The 17,776-nt window shown below is 43.8% G+C and overlaps 1 protein-coding gene and 2 long non-coding RNA genes across 3 annotated transcripts in view; all 3 read right to left on the reverse strand.

Moving 5' to 3' along the window:
• Positions 1-6,636, reverse strand: part of LOC139647968 (disintegrin and metalloproteinase domain-containing protein 12) — a 62,893-nt gene extending 56,257 nt beyond the window's left edge. Inside the window, exon 1 of the mRNA XM_071523990.1 lies at positions 6,531-6,636. Coding sequence (XP_071380091.1) covers positions 6,531-6,636 — 106 coding nt within the window. The remainder of the gene's footprint in view (positions 1-6,530) is intronic.
• A 2,023-nt stretch (positions 6,637-8,659) lies between these two features.
• Positions 8,660-13,079, reverse strand: LOC139647998 (uncharacterized). The gene is made up of 3 exons (XR_011695557.1): positions 13,021-13,079; positions 11,986-12,085; positions 8,660-9,928 (listed from the first exon to the last, which is right to left on the reverse strand). It is a non-coding gene; the product is annotated as an uncharacterized lncRNA (long non-coding RNA).
• A 1,994-nt stretch (positions 13,080-15,073) lies between these two features.
• LOC139647948 (uncharacterized) lies at positions 15,074-16,822 on the reverse strand. Its single transcript, XR_011695553.1, has 3 exons — positions 16,728-16,822; positions 15,522-15,674; positions 15,074-15,190 (listed from the first exon to the last, which is right to left on the reverse strand). It is a non-coding gene; the product is annotated as an uncharacterized lncRNA (long non-coding RNA).
• Between the last annotated feature and the right edge of the window lie 954 nt (positions 16,823-17,776).

Here is a 17,776-nt window from a genome sequence, read left to right on the forward strand (position 1 = left end):
TTATGCTCCAGTGTACACAAGGAGAGCTTGTGCCATTTAGTATATTGCCTCAATAAAGTCAATGCTAGGTGGGGGGTTGGGGGGTCATTGTATGCCTGCGTACGTGGAAATCAGGCGGTGTGTGTGTGTCTTTGTTTGTGTGGCTGAAATGTGAGGCAGAATTATGAATGAATAAAGTATAAAGTTCAGCATCCTTTGGAAGCCTTGTTAAGAATACAATACAATCGACTCTGTATTGGCCATTCTTCTTCACGCAACTGGGAATTTTATACATTTTGCTGTGTTGTTTCTGATTTCCACATATACATTACACACACTGTAATATACCTTTGCACTGTACCACTGGTTAATGACATTGTTCACAGGCTTACAGCAGCAGTAGCATCTTCACACCAGCAGTCAGTTTACACACCAGCACTTCCTTATGGATTCTCATGGTGAATCATTGGCTGGCCCTGTCAGCGTTCCTCCACTGTATGAGCTGTTGGTCCCAGGGAACTGATGACCTTCCCCTTACTGGTTGGCTGTTTTAGCCTCAAGGCCACGGCCATCGCAGGATGTCTCCCATATGTCCTTTCTTACTGCCTTCTCATAGCTCCAGCCCTCCTCTCTCCCCTCCTTACCCTGTTGCTCCAAAACAAAGCAACAACTGTACAGCTTTATTAAACCCCAGAGCCTGCTTTTTTGCAACCGACAGCAATTCACTCCCTGACAGGCAACTGTGAAATAATGTATTCATAACAGTCTTTGCTTTTTCACCACAAATGGCGTGCTGTTCTTTTCATCTCCACAGTTGATGAGGGCATGCCCCCCCCCCTGTGTGCAGAAGCCCCCCTTGAGATGGGATATATAGACTACACATGCATGCACATACAGGTAGAGAGAACTTCCTAATCACAACATCCTTGCCCAATGGCTGCCGGCGGAAATGCACACAATGACACACTCCGGAGTCACTTTGACAGCAACTCTCTCCACTCTTGAAAATATGTCTGATTAAAAATGAAGAACAACGCCTTTGGCGTCTTGAAGGAGACTCTTTGACATGCAAAACCCCCAGAACAGTACGAAAACAAGTGCGTGGGGGACGCACTTGAGACGATTCCAGCATTGTTTGACAGAGGGAGGACACTGTGCTTAGTTACAGCTCAGACCTTGGGAAAGAAATGGGCTTGAAACAAGAGCATGGAATCAATCAGAGCGTTAAGTGTGATAAGTATGATTTGGCCTGCATCAAGCTGAACTGTCTGTGAGGTAACAGGAACAATGAAGAAGAAAACATGAGTCTTTCCCCGGTGCCATATGGAAGTGTGTTATTGATGGAGCGGATCTAATAAGATGATCACCATACATCATTTCTTCTGCATCAACAGCTTCTATCCACAGCCATTCTTATTCAGATTTAGGGTATGTCTTTAATCAGAGCGCTGACTGGACCGGAGACGTGATCCAGCAAAGCGTCTCAGCCAACTGTTGGTTCTGACATCAAACAATGGGAGAAAACTTACTTGATATGTTCTTGAAAATGTGTCATGGCTATTATTCGTTTAATAATGGCTGATTGACATGCACACCACGAACTCAATTTATCCCCAATCAGAGCAAGCAAATTATGCTAATTCAAACAGAATCATGATTGGGAATAGAATGATGAATGATGCATTGGGAACAAGGCCCATCAGGCGGACGCCCTCTCATAAATGACCTTGCTGACAAAACAATGAACTCCGCCGCCCTTCCTCATCTCTCTCGCAAATCTTCTCTACTTCATCAGCCTCGCCTCCTTCCCCCGTTATTTGTTCTCCAGCCGCGGAGCAGGGTTCACAGAGATTACAGAGCAAAGGTGAAAAGTGGCTGGTAATCTTGGCCTGCCTCCACGGTAAACATCTGACCCAGTTAGGGGACGCTATGTCAACAGCCTGAGGGGTTACACAAGGAAACACAGAAACCTGCGAGTGACATCATGGTAATACGAGTCCCCGCAAACGGGGCAGGGGGTCCGCTTGAACGGCGTCAAAAGGTAGCAGTGTCCAGGGTTGTTCATGGCGGGATTTATTGGTGAGCGCTGTTTTTTAAGAGCAGGGCTGATTTGGGGTCATAATCAAGCTGTTTAACACTGTGGCTGGTAAAAGTGCCATGCTCCCTCTACTGGTCAATAGCTCTTTTGTGCTCTCTCTCTCTCTCTCTCTCTCTCTCTCTCTCTGCGTGTGTCTCTCTACCCCCACCTTGTACACTGGACTCATTTACTGTCACACCAGCCTGATGTCAGCACATAATTATTCTATGGGAAATGGATAGTCCTGCCACAAAAATTCCCCTCGGCTCAGCAGGAGGTTAATGCTGTCCGAGAAACCGGTGCCGTTATGCCCCTGGCGGTGTGACACCTCCATGCCTCCCGTTGTGAGGGCCCCGCTTGATGCCTGGCATGGTGCCTGTGCGCCTGGCAACAAAGGTCAGAGTCTGAGAGCTTCTGGAGCAGAGCTGTGTGAAGGCCTGTTAATACGGTCCCGATGATGGATTTCATTTACGGGGCCCTGGAACTCCTCTCTGTCATGGGAAGCACATGTCTGGCACACAGTCAAGATATAAAAAAAAAACAACAAAACCTCAAGCCCCACTAGAAAGAGAAAGGGGGGAGGCGGCTGCCATCGTCATAGGCCCCCGTATTTTTATGTACAGTACACAGCTGTGGCGGTGGTGGCAGCCATGTCATTACTTCAGAGACAGTGTCTTTAAAGGTCACGTCCATGAACATAGGCCAAGGATTACGACAGCAAAGAGTTCAATCAATACTAGAATATCAATCAAGAGCTTCTATCCTTTTGTATCAATGCGGGATGTTCTGGTATGGTCAGGGTTATTCTGAAGACTCTGGTCTATGTGGAGCTATTTGATGTGCTGGTAGCTCCGCTTCACTTAAAAATACATCACAGGCCTGCCTCTGGAACATAAATTAGACAGAGGGAGACAACACGACTGGCAGCAGCAGAACTTTAGTTGCGCCAATTTGCTAGAAATCCACCCAGGTAGGAGTTGACCTGTCGTGTTCCTGTTAACAGGTCTGCCTAGTTAGCCAAAATACGTCCCTGCTCATCCTTTATCTCCGTCCAGGACAGCAAGATGAAATCTGGGAGGATGCTGTACGCCAGACTGGATGATGGATTATCTGCAGCTAGGCATATTGTTCTGTTTCAAGTCTCGGTGGGAGGCAGTGACTGCAGCAAGCACACACCTGGACATGGAATCTATTCAAACTGGGCAACGCTTCCCTTAGTACTTACAATGTAGTATGTTAATTGGGAATTGGGATCGGCTCCCATTCCCTTGAAATGCTCAGTGCTCCATGCTTCCTAGCCAGAGAAGTTGAAATCTACACTTGTCCCGGAGTACGGTGTACTGTAGGGTGGGTCAGATGAGCCGAGGCTTAGCTCTGGCAGAATTACAAACAGGTAGAAGAAGTCTTTATCATTTTCAGGTTGCAAAGTAGATGAATAAATTAACACTGACAACCTGAAAACGTGTCATTCTTGTCATTTCAGTTTGGATCATCTATAAAAAACACTGTGTGAAAAACACTGACAGGAAATCCACTGAGACTTTTCCTCATATACTCATCAACTTCAAACTCAATCAAAGCAGTTATTGTGGCTACATACTGAAAATAGAAATCTAAGTTCTATTGTTTTGACTAGTGCTGTCAGTTGCCTTCTACTTTGGAAAAGTGTTACTCTGTGGGCCACAGTAAAGTGTCCAAAGAAACACAAAGTAAAGTTCACATATTCAAATATCCATACTTTTTACATTACAATTCTGCAACCTTAAACCAGGTGCAGAGAATTAATCTGTAGGAAAAGTATAATAAAAGCCTTTATTTTCTAACAAAAGACTATGCTGGCCAACCATAGCACAAAATAATATAGTTAAGTTAATTTCTGCAATACAATATCATTTATTCAATGTGGACTATCAGAACGACTAAAGTAAAAAATAATGTTATCCACTATGCCCCACCTAAGTTTGTACTGCAAAACAGCACACAATTGGCATGAATGAGTTTTTACACTGCCAAGATTTTTTTTTAAAAAGTGGAACACTGATATGGTGGAACATGAACTAACCCAGATAGATTTGACACTGACTGGAGATATCTGAGCCAACTTGGCTTTCCGAGCAGACGAGAGAGAAGACGCACAGGGAGAGCTGTGTTGAGCTGAACTCTGACCTGTCTGGGTGTGAAAGTCCAATGAGAAAGCCCAGAGTGAGCGTTAGGTTTCAGCCGGCCTGTTAAACTTTTGGAGGGGGTCAAATGAGTCCAAAGCGGCTTCGAAGAACTTAATGCAACACATGTAGTGTCAGGCTGCGCGAGCACAGTCCAGCTATTTTCCTCCTCCTATATAAATATCCCACTGTGGAACAGCAACTGGTTGATCAATCTGCCTTGATGCCCTGTGACACATGGGTCTACTCTTACTTATCTGTCTCCCAGGTCTCAAATATCCTGAACAACTTATGTGGAAGAGCTGAATCCATTCATACTGAAAAGATATTAAATGCCTCTGACTTGAGATGGGTCACGTCACGGTGATATCGCCTCTCTTGAGGACGACGCTGTTTGCTAAAGGAATGTTCTACTACAGTCCAAAAATATATTCTCAGCTCAACTTTCATTTGTTTGAGTGTGCATCAAGCAAGCTGCTTGTGGCGCTTCAGGCAGAGAGAGTCATGTTGGCTGAAGCAGCACAGCTGGCTAGTAAATACTGCCTGACACTAAGTGTGTCAACCATCAGAGGAAATCATTCACAAGTGATCCCCAGCTAGGACAGAAACATGCATAAAAGAGACAGGGAGAATGAAGCCGACAAGAAAGCTCAAGGAGAGGCCCCATTAAAAATGTATGCAAACATGACATCGCATGGAGCTGAGCTCCTCTGTCTTCTCTTGCTAACCTTGGATTCCTGACAGCACATCAGTGCTGGGGAGACAGAGAGAAAAAAGCCCACAGTCTGGAGACAGAGCAGGGGCTCATAAAAGGGAGCACTAATGATTTCCACTCATTTTGCTTTAACATGAAGTCAGGCACCACGCTGCGTTTCACAGCGCTCGGCTACTTCAGCCTGGTAAATTTAGCCCTGTCTCCACTGGGTGTTTATAAGCACCTGTTCACACTGTTCTCCCCATGGGCATCTATCCCAATCAGGCCAAATGACCCCCAACCAGGTAAATACTTCCTGCCAGTACGGATCCGTTCCCGCTCCCACAGCCTCACACAATCGGCTTGATGATGACGGCTGGTGATGAGTGTGAACCCAGGGGAAGGGACACATCAAGGCCATCTTCTGATCACGATGAACTGCAGCTGAATTAATGAATACTTCCTGAGCCTTCAATCTGCGTTTCACACATTCGCTTGTGCTCGTAATTAATTCCCAGGATCCCACGGTGCCATGACTGGCGGTGTGTTTAGATGTAAAGGTATCTGCAGACACCAACCCTGCTGGGCAGCTCTTAAACTCACCACTGCTTCATACTGTATGAGGCAGGCAGCCCTTGTTGCTGCTCAAATTCAACACTTAACACTGATGAATGGGAGACCTCATGTTGTGATCTCAGTGTCATGCACACACACACACACACACACACATACATACACGCACACAAGCACAACACAAACACACTGTGACAGCACATTTGAACATTTCCCCTGACTGATCCAAGAAACAGCTCTTTTGATTTGTTACTGGGATGCCACCAACATAATTACAGTGTACAGGTTTCACTAAAATGATACTTGACTCAGATCTTTGGTCTATCAAGGCTGCTAAAGTTCAAACCAACAATATGATTATTATTTTATTTGTGCCATGATGTAACAGTGTGGAGAAGTCCTGGAATTCATCAATAGTGGATAAATTGAAGGATGATTGAAGCACCAAAGTGCTATCATCAATTACCAAAGAGAGCTTCAGCATCATCAAATATACAGCTTCTCCTCTCCTGTGAGGCACACTGGGGTGGACAACATGCTAATATTTTATGTTCTATGATTCGCAGATCTATGGGAGAAGATGAGTGAAACCCATGAATATGGAGAGCCTGTTTACGTTGAAGATATCTAATTCTGCCCAAACATGTGTTATAGATCTGTATGTCTGGTGTACTAACAAGGCTTTCATAAAACATGATGTAGCCAAAACAGCCAAAGGGGAGACATGAATGAAGAATGGGCAGTCTGTCTTTGTCAATTAGCATAGAATAGAATAGAATAGAATAGAATAGAGACATAACAGGCACACTGTGTGCCTGATAGCTGCACATAATTTTAAAATAAATAGAACAAAAGCTTGTCTTTACATTGAAGTCATGTGAAAAGTCATGCCTTTAAATCAGAATGATATTCATTCAGTAGTGAAGCAACCAAGCAAACAATTCATCTGTTTCACTTTTCCGCATCAGATTCAATAGTTATTTTGTGAATGTAGGCCTATCTATATGGTGGAAAAAAAGACTGCCAGCTTCATCTCTTCTCTTACCTTCAGAAGATCTGGAGCGCACATTGTCACACACGCATATAGTGACTGATAAAGCCTGAAGTGCCGTCAGAATCACAAACTTCAGACTCCGGCGCCGGTGGTTCATGATGCCCGGCAGAAGGATGGACGGACTGGCCAACTGTTTCACTGCAGCGCAACCATCATATAGTTACAGTTCAACAACAGCTGATGTGCAAGAGCCCGAAAATGACTTCCTGAAATATGATCAAGTGTATGAGAGGAGCGTTAGGAAATCCCGAGGACCCGCTGTTCCAACTCCGCGCACTTTCCCATTCAGTGATGTCCAAGTGAGCTCGCCTTGCGTAAAAGTGAAAAGGAGGAAAATCAGACGCAAACGATGAAAACATTGACAAAAAGACGATTCACTGTGTTATTCGCACACTAGAATGACATCAATTCCAGGGCAATTACGGGCGAGAAGTGTTGTCTTATGAGTAGGGACCATGTGCTTCATTGAAACGTTCCGCGAGGTCCTAAAGCCGCCTGGAGCGCTCGTAACCAGTGGATGACCAGTATCAAGCTAGCAAGAATCAGAACAATACAACTTCCGTGTTTAGCTTTCAAAATAAAACCCTTATTGGCGACTATGTTCCAACGTTTTTGAGTAACCTAATACTAACAAACGACGTGAAAATAGCCGACATTTAGACATTTACAGCTTAAATGAAAACGTAATTGATGTTTTCTTCCTCAAAATGTCCCTTTCGCAGCATATGCGCTAAGCTATCATGTAGGCTAATGCAAGGTCTTTCCAAAAATTAGAAATAAAGACTCAAACACACATAGCCTACCAGAGAACGTGGAAGAATGTCTACTACCTTCAAAAAGTACATTTTAACCCACAGAACATTGTTCATAGTGGCTGTAAAATAATTCCTCGAGGATCAAGTGTTAAACCGGCCTTTTATTTTGAAGGCAAAATCACCTAATTTCCGCTCGTAGTCTCGTTAAATGTTTGCGAGCTTGACGCAGTTCGATGGGCGCACACCCATACAGTAGCCCACATTGACTGTAAATAAGATTTGAATAATATATGTCAGACATAACCCTCACTCGCAGACGTAGCCTAATTATGGATGCATGTTTTATTCATTTACCGTAAGAGACTGACTTGAAAGCACTTATGGGGAATTTGCAGAAGTATACATCTCATGCTGATCTTGAATTCATCCAAGCTCTTCTCATTTTGGCAGCTCGCAAAAAATAGGCTATCTTGTCCTCTGTTTATGGGGTTTATATACTGCAAAGTGATTTATGTTGAACAAATTTGTAAATATTTAAAATATCTGCATCAAATGTATTCATAATGGTGTCAAACAATCAAATAATCTCAAATTATGTATTTCACTGAGGCATTATGGTGCACAGCAGAGAGCTAGTTTGACTCTACTCAAATGATGTAGTTCATCATTATGGACATAACCCGTTCAAGCACTATATGGCTGTGTGATCTTCAGTGTCTGCACTGCGCAATGCACCACGTAGCCAACTGGGCTACTTTGGAAGGCAATGCAGGCAGAAAACAGGCAGATGTCCACGGGCAAGTGGGTTGCTGAAGGCTTTTCTTCCTACAGGAGAACATTAAAGTAGCATTCCAGAGATGCTCCCAGCATGAAGACTTACAGTACAGAGTCACATAAACACTTCCTACTGTTGGCTTCCACTGTTTGAAATAGTGACTAGATGGTGCAGCACAGTGGTGTCATGATGCTCAGAAGCCTCGCATCTCAAAACTCCTCAGTCAGGATGAAATATGAATGAAAACAAAAGAACCTTCAGCAGTATTGCAGATAGTGCTGGAGCTCAACATTGGGCCATGGCATAAGATAGAAAGCTGATCATTCACAGACTGTGAACCAAGGGATGAGGAGGGAAAGATGATATTTCAGCAGCAGGCAGAGAATTCCATTATGCCTCTGTTATAATGTTAATGCAACATGACAAACAACTTTTCACAACATTGCTTGGAGACAATTTTTGCAGTCACGTTTTAAAGTTTTCTGAGTGATTGTTAACAAGATAAAACACAACTCAATTATAAAATACATATACTTGAAGTAAAAAGCATTTGAATACATTTTATATTACATCGCATTTACATTACAGTGCATAGTTAAACATTCTTTGAAATTAGTCCAATGGAAAGAAAAAAACTGAAAAAGAAAGCAAACCTTGAATGGAGAAAGCAATGCACACAGTAAAATATTGTATCATCTAAAACCATTTTAGAAAGAAGAATGAAATAATTATCAACATGATTGCTGTTATTAATAGACCCCCCCCCACCCACATATACACAAATACACCCACACGTGCATGTGCATTCACATGACAAGTGGCAATCCTTCGTCTTCTCAAAGACATTTATGCTAATTTAGAATGGATGGAACAGCTGGACTATGAAAGTACACCAATTTAAAGACTAATGAGCAAAATCACAATTAAGAGTAATGAAAAGAGGGGTTGCTATGTTGTGGATTATTCCAAGAATAAATATTCACACATCTCACTTTTGATTTATGCCCAGCTCCATCATGTTGTTCAGCAGCACTCTGGGCACGTTCACGGTGGATCATAACACACAAATCTAAATCCGCCATGGCAGCTCGTTCCATCATGAGACAAAGACAGAGACAAAGGCACCATTCAAATCGCCACTGTCCATTAACAGGGCATTTCCAATGAGAGGAGGTCACATTCCTCCAACTCACTGTTAATAGCTGGCACTGAATAATGGCAGAGCCCACTCCAGTCTTCCCTCTGCTTGTAGTCTGACCTAGCCTTTATCAGTTGCATAATGAGGACAACGGTTGAAGACTGCTCTGGATGGGCCTATGAAACCTAATGAATGATGATGTCTTATATCACCGCTTCACATCACATGAGACCATGTGAAAGCGACTGTATGAGGATAGCAGAACTTTATCTTGCAGTGAGAGGTTACTGTTCATCCCACTGCATGAACTCTTCTGGAGAGAACAGCAACCAGAATCAGATTAAAACAACATGACAGTGACAGACAGCATACGATATACTAGTTTGGATGTTAAGTGATAACAGTCTCAGTCAGTGTAGCGCAGCATGATGTTTTGATTATAACCAATGTGACATATGCTACAGCAGAATACCAAGACATGATTTCATACATTCAGTTTCATGCCATCTTCATTTGTAATGGCAAAGACTTGATGTCATGAAGTACGCTGACATTCACATTCATATTCAGCACCGCCACAGTGCTGAATTCACTTTGTCAGTCTGTGGTCTGTCATGCAATGCAACATGCATGGGCAAAGAAAAAAAAGCATCTCATGGTGAAGATCCATCCTGAGAGTCATTCAGTTGTTGCTCCTTTGAAGAATCTGATCCAACACTTTCTGCAACAAGAGCACAAAACACACTCAGAATCTATGATGGAATGATGGCCACAGATCACCATCCCATTCCCCACAAGAGCCATGTAGTCATTTTGCTACACAGACAGATTGACCCCCCCCCCCCACACACACACACACACACACACAGATGGGAGTCAATAGCCTGTACGCAGACAGAAACAGGAGTGAAGCCAGGCCTCTGCTCCCCTCACAGCCACGCCATACAGGTTTCCAGCTCGCCTTCCAGGATCTGCTGGAACTGTGGCATGGCCCACTTCCCTGTGTTATCTACTACAGCAGCAGTGTGGGTGGAGTGGCTGTGTGTGGGCACCCAGGCTCTGTGTCTGCAGCTTGACTGAATGGTGGCACTGCACTGTAGCTCTCTGCCAGTGAAGGGCCTTTTGTTCCGTCAGGAACACTGGCCTCATACACTCCGCACAATGAGACTGTTCACGGTTTCTCTCCATAACGAGAGAAAAAGAGAGAGAGAGAGAGAGAGAGAGAGAGAGAGAGAGAGAGAGAGAGAGGGGAAGGGAGTGAAAGACAGAGCCTAGAGTTGCCCAATCAAATTCCATTCTTTAGAGGGTGCTGATTACTGATCATGCAAACACAACACAAAAAGATTATACAAGTCTAAATAATTACTGATGCCAACATCACGCTTAAAATGATTGTGCCTGTGAATTATACTGTTTTTTTTTTTAGATCAGCCTTTCTCATCAGTCTCCTGGAAGAGGTGCAAGAAAAGTGTAAATGTTTGATAGCAGTGACCTCTAGTGGATTAATAAACTCATTGTTCCTGAGTGAAGTTCTGTGAAGTAAAGGTCCAGAAAAAAAAGAAAAAAAAGAAGAAAAGCCAAAAAAACACTAATGTGGCTGCCTTAAAAATAAGCAGGACTGACATTTATTACTATTTCCCATCTTTCCATCTTAGACCTATGCTGATTTTCTTTTCCAGAGTGACTTACAATGAGTATACAGCAGCATAACCTTCAATTCCTGTATCACCTCCATTACAAGCAACAACCAATATTAAGTAGTGCAAGGGTCAGAGTCATAGTGTCCATTTAACTAAATATTCCTGTGACCCTAAAATGATCATTGTTACAACTCACAATCCTGGGATATATGATTTCAACCAGGCATTTCAAGTCCAAAAAGCAAAACCGATTGAAAAACATTCATTAATCTACATGAAATATGCTGTTTTGACTTAATATAAGGAGGAGGTACTGTGTTTTTTTTACATAAAAATGTACATTTCTGCTTCCAAAACAACCAAAAAGTTATGGTAAGTCCCGAGCATAAACATTAGACTGTGCTGTTGTCACTGGCTGAAATCCCACCAGCAAGCCTTCTCCAACCTGCCAATTTCAATAGAAATTGAAAATGCGGAAACACACATCCCATCCCTTGTCCTCTCTTCCTAATGTGTGTGTGTTAAAGTCACTAAGGTTCAACCCCCGGTCTCCCACACAATGCCAGGCTTTTCAATTAACCATAATGGAGGCTGCAGATGATTTAAAACCATTATTCTCAACAGCTGTACTGCTGTGAGGAGAGCAAAATCTTTATTGTAACTATAGCCCTTTAGTGTAAGCCATTACTGAAAAATGTTGCACCCTTTGCAAGGTTTAATTGAGCTTGGAGGAGAAAGGTGTGCTATTACTTGCTCAATTGCCTGTGGGTCATATACACAATTAATGTTCTGTTCAGTGTCTCATGCACGCACTTGTTAACACTCTGGATAGCTGTTTGAAGCAATTTGCTTGTAATGCATGTTGTTATCCCTCACTTTTCAATGATTTAGTCATTCAATGTTTCATTTCAGCGTGCATATTTATTTATAGCGGCCTCAGCCAGCTCCAAACATGCAGGTCTGGTGCTTAAATAGAAAGAGATGACCACTGCAGCATGTGGATCAATGAAGACACAGCAGCATAGAAACACATCTGTTTGCACTATAATAAAAGATTGATTTGTCTGATCGTGTTTTTTCCATTTTCTGTATTCATTTATGTTTGGTTTCACAGAAGGACATATAGGCCAGATATTACCTTTTTGAAAAGCTCCACTCGCTGTCTGTTGGTCAAATACGCCTCCCTCTTCTTCTCTTCCTCCTTTTTCCTCTTCACCTCTGGAAGTGTGCTGTAGACTCTGTCAACATTTATCATTGTTGTTAGAGTTGGTGGCATAGAGGAATTGGAGAGTTCATACACTACCAGTCAAAAGTTTGGACACACCACATTTCTGTTTGTTTTTACTATTTTCCACATTCTAGAATAATAGTAAAGACATCAAAACTATGAAATAACACAAATGGAATTATGCATTAACTATCATATTAGATTCTTTAGCCGCCCTTTGCCATGATGGAAAGGCAAAGGCTTTGGAAAGAAATTCATACATAGGCATTAACACAAACATATAGTACATTCAATCAGGTCTGTCCAAACTTTTGACTGGTAGTGTATTCAAAATTCTATATATCTATTTTTCAAAAACGTGTATCCATTACCCAAACACATAATTCATCAGCCAAGAATTAAGTCACTTACAGCCTTTCAAAAAGTACTATAATTCTTTAATGGTTGGTTTTAATAGGGTCATTTTGTATGGTGTCATATTTTTCAAATAGTGGACATCTAATTTTGGAATGAAACTGTCCAATTCTAAATGGCATTTTTGGCAGAACTGAAACACAGGTGAGCGGCATCTGGCACGGCCATTGGCTTCCTCAGTCAGAAGCCATTCAGCTGTGCATCACCGGCTTGAGACACCATATATCCTCGGATGCAACCGCAGTCTCACACAACACTCTAACACAACACTCTAACACAAGCCTGCCTAATCAATGAGAGGATCTGCCAGCAGGGAAAATAAACAAGTGCGGCAAGGGGAAAAAAAAAAAAAACATAATTAGAGCAACAGGGTTGGCAGGGAGACATGAGCGGCATATTTTGTATGGAGATGCCAGTGATACAGGGCCTGCCTTCACACTTTGAAAGAGATATGAGGTGATAAGGATGAATATGGTTACAAGGAAGAAGCATCTGACAGCGTGCCAAGGCAGAGATTGAGATGGAACTCACCGCTTGGATCTGAGCTGCATCTCCTTCCCAGTAATGGCTCTATCTCTGGGTTTGAAAAGGTTATCTGGAAACGTACACACACGCACACACACACGCACACACACACACGCACACACACAATGCTGATTGAGTTGAGGACTCAAAGGCATGGCAGTGAATCACTCTGGCTTTTCCTGGTGTCTGAAAAGATTGACAGCCTCCTCTCTTATAAAACAAAAACCACACAGCAACCTCCAGCATTTTCTGCTGCTTGGAAATAACAAGATTTGTTTTTTGTTTTTTGTTTGATCAGGACATCAAATCCACTCTATTCCATTATTCAAGAGTTCCCAGCCATATTTAACACTGATAGGGTATTTCCCTCTGAGAATGTTTTTATTTAATACACATGAAGGATGTGATAATCTATCTGCGATTACGCTCAAATGTATCACTTTAATGAGCTCTTTTGAAAACATCAATGGCATAATGTGATCATTACTGGGGTTTTTTTTTACAGGCTGAACTGATATAAAGCTGTCACTTTCACAGCTGTCTTCCCCTCTGCTGTGTCTTTCAGATCATGGCCAGCAGAGGGCAGAGAGCGCTGTGAAATCTGTGTGACAAATCTGCAAATTCCTCATTGTTTACTATGAAGTCTGACACTGAAACGGAAATCTCCTCAGACAGAGAACCGCACAGAGAGCTTAATAACATTTGAAGGTCACCATACTATTTCTGCCAAATTCTGATACCAGCGATCATTCTGAAAGTGTCTTGTTATTCCATAGAAGGGCAGTTGCCTAAGCCAACCGTAGTTTGATATCTTACTTCCATTGTGTCTTCTACTGTATTTATTCTACGGCCAACCTGCATGTGAGTGCTCTCTCTCATTCTCTCTCTCTCTCTCCTCTAGGGTTAGAGTGATATATTGGTTTGCCGATATATCAGGCTGATATTGGCCTTTCATTAAAAATCGGATATTGGTTAGTAATGTGGTCCATCCTCAATGTGATGGAGGTTCCTCCCTGACCACAGCTGCATAAAAACAGACTATAAAACCTGCAATTAAACATTATTTTCTCAGTTATGTTTTCTCTGAATTCATTCTTCATTTAAAGAAACTAATATAACCCAGAGTTTGCCTGGCATTGTATAGGTGGGGTGGGTTCATCCTGCCTTAAAGAGTTACTAACCCTAAAAGAATTTCTTGATAGTGTCCCATGATGGTCTAAAAGCTGTTTCAGAGGCTTTTCCACCCTGACAAGAATAAGATACAGTACTTAGGGGAAACACTGAATCCTTGTTTCAAGGATGACGATATGAAAATGTCACGGATTATTACGTTAATCTTGGATAACGGTACAAAATATCAGCTTCAATCGGTATCAGCCTTGAAAAACCCTCTTTTCTCTGTGTCTATGTGTGTGTGTGTGTGATTGTGTGTGTGGCATACAGCCACAGCAGCTGCAGAGGGACAATGGGTGGCACAGTGGGTGAGAGAGGGTAAGGAGGGGTGCTGGTACAGTACCACTCAGAGAGGTGGACCGGGAGCTGCGGCCCCTCTTCCCCCTGAGAGCGGCGACCGACTGCGGGTGTGGAGCATCCGCCAGCTCCCTCCTCTCCTGCGCCCTTCGCTCAAGCTCTCTCAGTCTGTCCTGGGAACGACTGATGAAGTCCGGTCTGGACTTCTCTAGCGCCTCCTGCCAAAAACCAGAAATATCACTTAAACCCCCCAAGAACACAGCCCAGTAGTTTTCCCATGAAGAACTACTGCTCCCAGGAATCCTGTGCATGTGGAAGCTCAAGGCTGGCATATGCATTTCCCTCTCTCTGATATTGTAGTGTGTTTCACAGCCAGGGAGAAAAAGAAAAAGAAAAAAAACCAGGAAAATATTGTCTATCACAGCATGAAATTCTGCCTTGAATATTCTGAGAGCTTAACGTTCTTGTTGGGAGGATTAAGCCTCCAGCCGAAGTCCTTTGCCGAAAAGTTTCACTGGCCAAAAAGAGAAAGTTGCTACCTCTGAACTTACCTGGAGAGAAATAGTTTTAGCTGATCTTTCAGGATCAGAGTCGACTCTCAGTGGAACAAACTCAGCATGAGGCCGGCTGTGCTGTGCGGTGTTTGCGCCGTGCCGGACTGGACTTTGATCAGAGAATGGCTTTTCACATTTCCCCACATCTGTCACTACAAAGGCAGAGGAAATCAAATTGTTTGCCTTTCATTTACACATGCTTTGGCTTCACTCGGCTGAGCGCAACCTGCTCAGTAGCCCAGCGGCCCTCTGGGCCTGCCATGACTTATAACTTCTGTGTATGAATCAAATAGGTGCGGTATGTAAGAGGCACCCAATTTCACCTCATCAATATTGATTCAATCAAAGCCGCGGCTCTAAAAGTGAACTTGTGATGCTTGAATGTTGAGCTTGCAGCATTTTTCAGTTAATTGTAAGAAAGATCAATGTTTTATAAGGTGAGAGATAATGATTACATATGAGGAAAGACAGAAGTAATAATACCCGTATTTCCCTGGGGAGATGCAATGGAGTCCTTTCCAGAATTGCCATTTACTGTTTTTTTCTTACTCAGTTGTCTTTGGAGTTTGATATTGGCTATGATTGCTGCCGCATTGAGGGCGAGGACTTCCTCATGGGACTGCTGGGAGCTGGGATCTGAAACAGAAGAGGGCTTTTGCTGTGACTAATGTGTAAGTAAAATGGTGCTAATCACTGTTATCGGGACAGCATTTGGCTGCTGCACACCACAATCAGGATAGTCTAACACAATTCAATTTTCATAATGTCCTTCCTCATTTGGAGGTAGGCTTTATTGAATTCAAATGATATGGCTTCAGGCCCTAGTAATTAATTGATGACACTCTTAATGAATGTGATTAAAGAATAATTAATAATTTCACACACAGACGTGACATCATGAGCCACGTACTCAGCAGAAAACTCCCTCCTCATATTACTGATTCAAGTTGATATTCCTCCTGAACACTTGGATATTCAGCATTCCTAAACCACAGCTTGAATTGACTGCAACAAGCATTTTACATAATTAAAAAACACACATGCACCCAGGCACACACACACACACACACACACACACACACACACACACGTACAAACACACACAAATGTAATAGCTGTATTGCAGGGTAAGGAAAGCCCAGATGGATTCTGTCGTAGTTTATTTTCAACGTGTTTAGCAGCTTGTGATTCCTCTTCCTCCCCTGTGTTGCCTGTGAATAAGGGGCTAGGAATAGATTATGCATGCAAAAAGATGTGTGGGAAAATGAAAGAAGGTGAAAATGAGAGAGTCTGTGGGCGGCGATGGGGGCCTCTGCTTCTAGGTGATGTTATTTGACAAAGAGCCGCCGATGCAGATATCAGGCGCGCATGTCAATTACACTTGCGGCGGCAGATAAAGGAATCATCCCAATACGATACAATAATGCCTATCAATAATACATCAAAGGTGAAAGGCAGCATCAAACCTGAGAGTTCAGCGCCAGAATGCTGGAGTGTGTCTAATAACTTCTGGGGATAACACACATGCGCAGACACACAGGCACACACACACACACACACACACAAACACGTAGACAGCGCAAGGGAAATGTATATTTAGACATTTCCATCCTTTGAAAATGGAGATCAGAGACAAAAGGAGCCTGTGCGCTGACAGGCAGACTGTCAGACTGGGGCAGATGAACCTACCTGGGGCCTTGATGAGAGTGAGAGAGGAGGAGGGTCTCCTGGTTGCATCCCGTGGCTTTGGCAGTCCTTCTTTCCCGTCTCCATTTGGCTCAAGGGACTCTGCCGCTGGCCGACCTGTTTCTTTCACCGCTGTCCGAGGGCTGATGAAGCCTCTGTCGGGGTGCACGGGGTTGATACCGGTCTCCAGGGGAAGCCCAAAGCTCCATTTCCTGGTTGCAGCGGGCTGTGTCACGCTCTCGTTGATCGGCTCAGTGTGTCCGAACACGTTGCCGTAGCAGCTCAGCGGTCTGCGCCGCCTGTCCGATCTGTCTCCAACAGACTTTGGAGGAAGATGGGTAGGAGGGGCAGCAGCTATGGCAGGAGGGTTGTTCACAAAAAGACTCAGCGTAGACCTGTGCAGTGTCCCTCCACTTTTCTCTGGATCATGAAGCACAACTGAACTGGATGTACTGTTGGCATTGTTAGTCCTCTCTGGTGAGCCCAGATGGTGACATGAGGGTGTGGTACTGTATTCGGATGGATGCATGATGGCTCCTTGATGCCACATGCTGTTTTCCCTGTACAATCCCTCGGTGTAGCTGTGTCTGTACTCTGGGTGCCTGGTCCTGGAGGCTGCCTTGGCGGGACTGTAGCTCTCCCTGTGCTCCGTCACTTTGATAATGGTGGCCTTTCTCCTGTGGACCACCGTGTCAGAGGCATGATGGTTGCTGGGTGGATTGTATTGTGGGCTCTCTGTGTCTTTTGCGCACGGGGCAGGGCTGGACGTCATCCGGTGCTCTGTCACTTTGACGATGGTGGCCTTCCTCTGCAGGGTGACCAGGTTGGGGTTTGGGTCCATGGAATGGTGGGCCAGGGGTGGTGAAGGGGAAGCCCTGGCCTGGTGACAGCGGCTGGAGGTGGGGTTCTTGGAGCTGGGTAGACTGGCTGATCTGCTCACCTTCCTGGAGGAGATGGTGATGGAGGAGAAGCCAGCTTTGTTCTGAGGGATAAGTGTAGTCAGAGCAGAGCTTGTCTGTATGTGCGAGGGCTGTGAGATGCTGTGTGTACTG

This window comes from Centroberyx affinis, unplaced genomic scaffold (genome assembly GCF_046629955.1).
Source record: "Centroberyx affinis isolate AG114_WGS23_722 - 3 ecotype Tasmania unplaced genomic scaffold, CSIRO-AGI_Caff_v1 ptg001131l_1, whole genome shotgun sequence".
NCBI classification, from domain to species: domain Eukaryota; kingdom Metazoa; phylum Chordata; class Actinopteri; order Beryciformes; family Berycidae; genus Centroberyx; species Centroberyx affinis.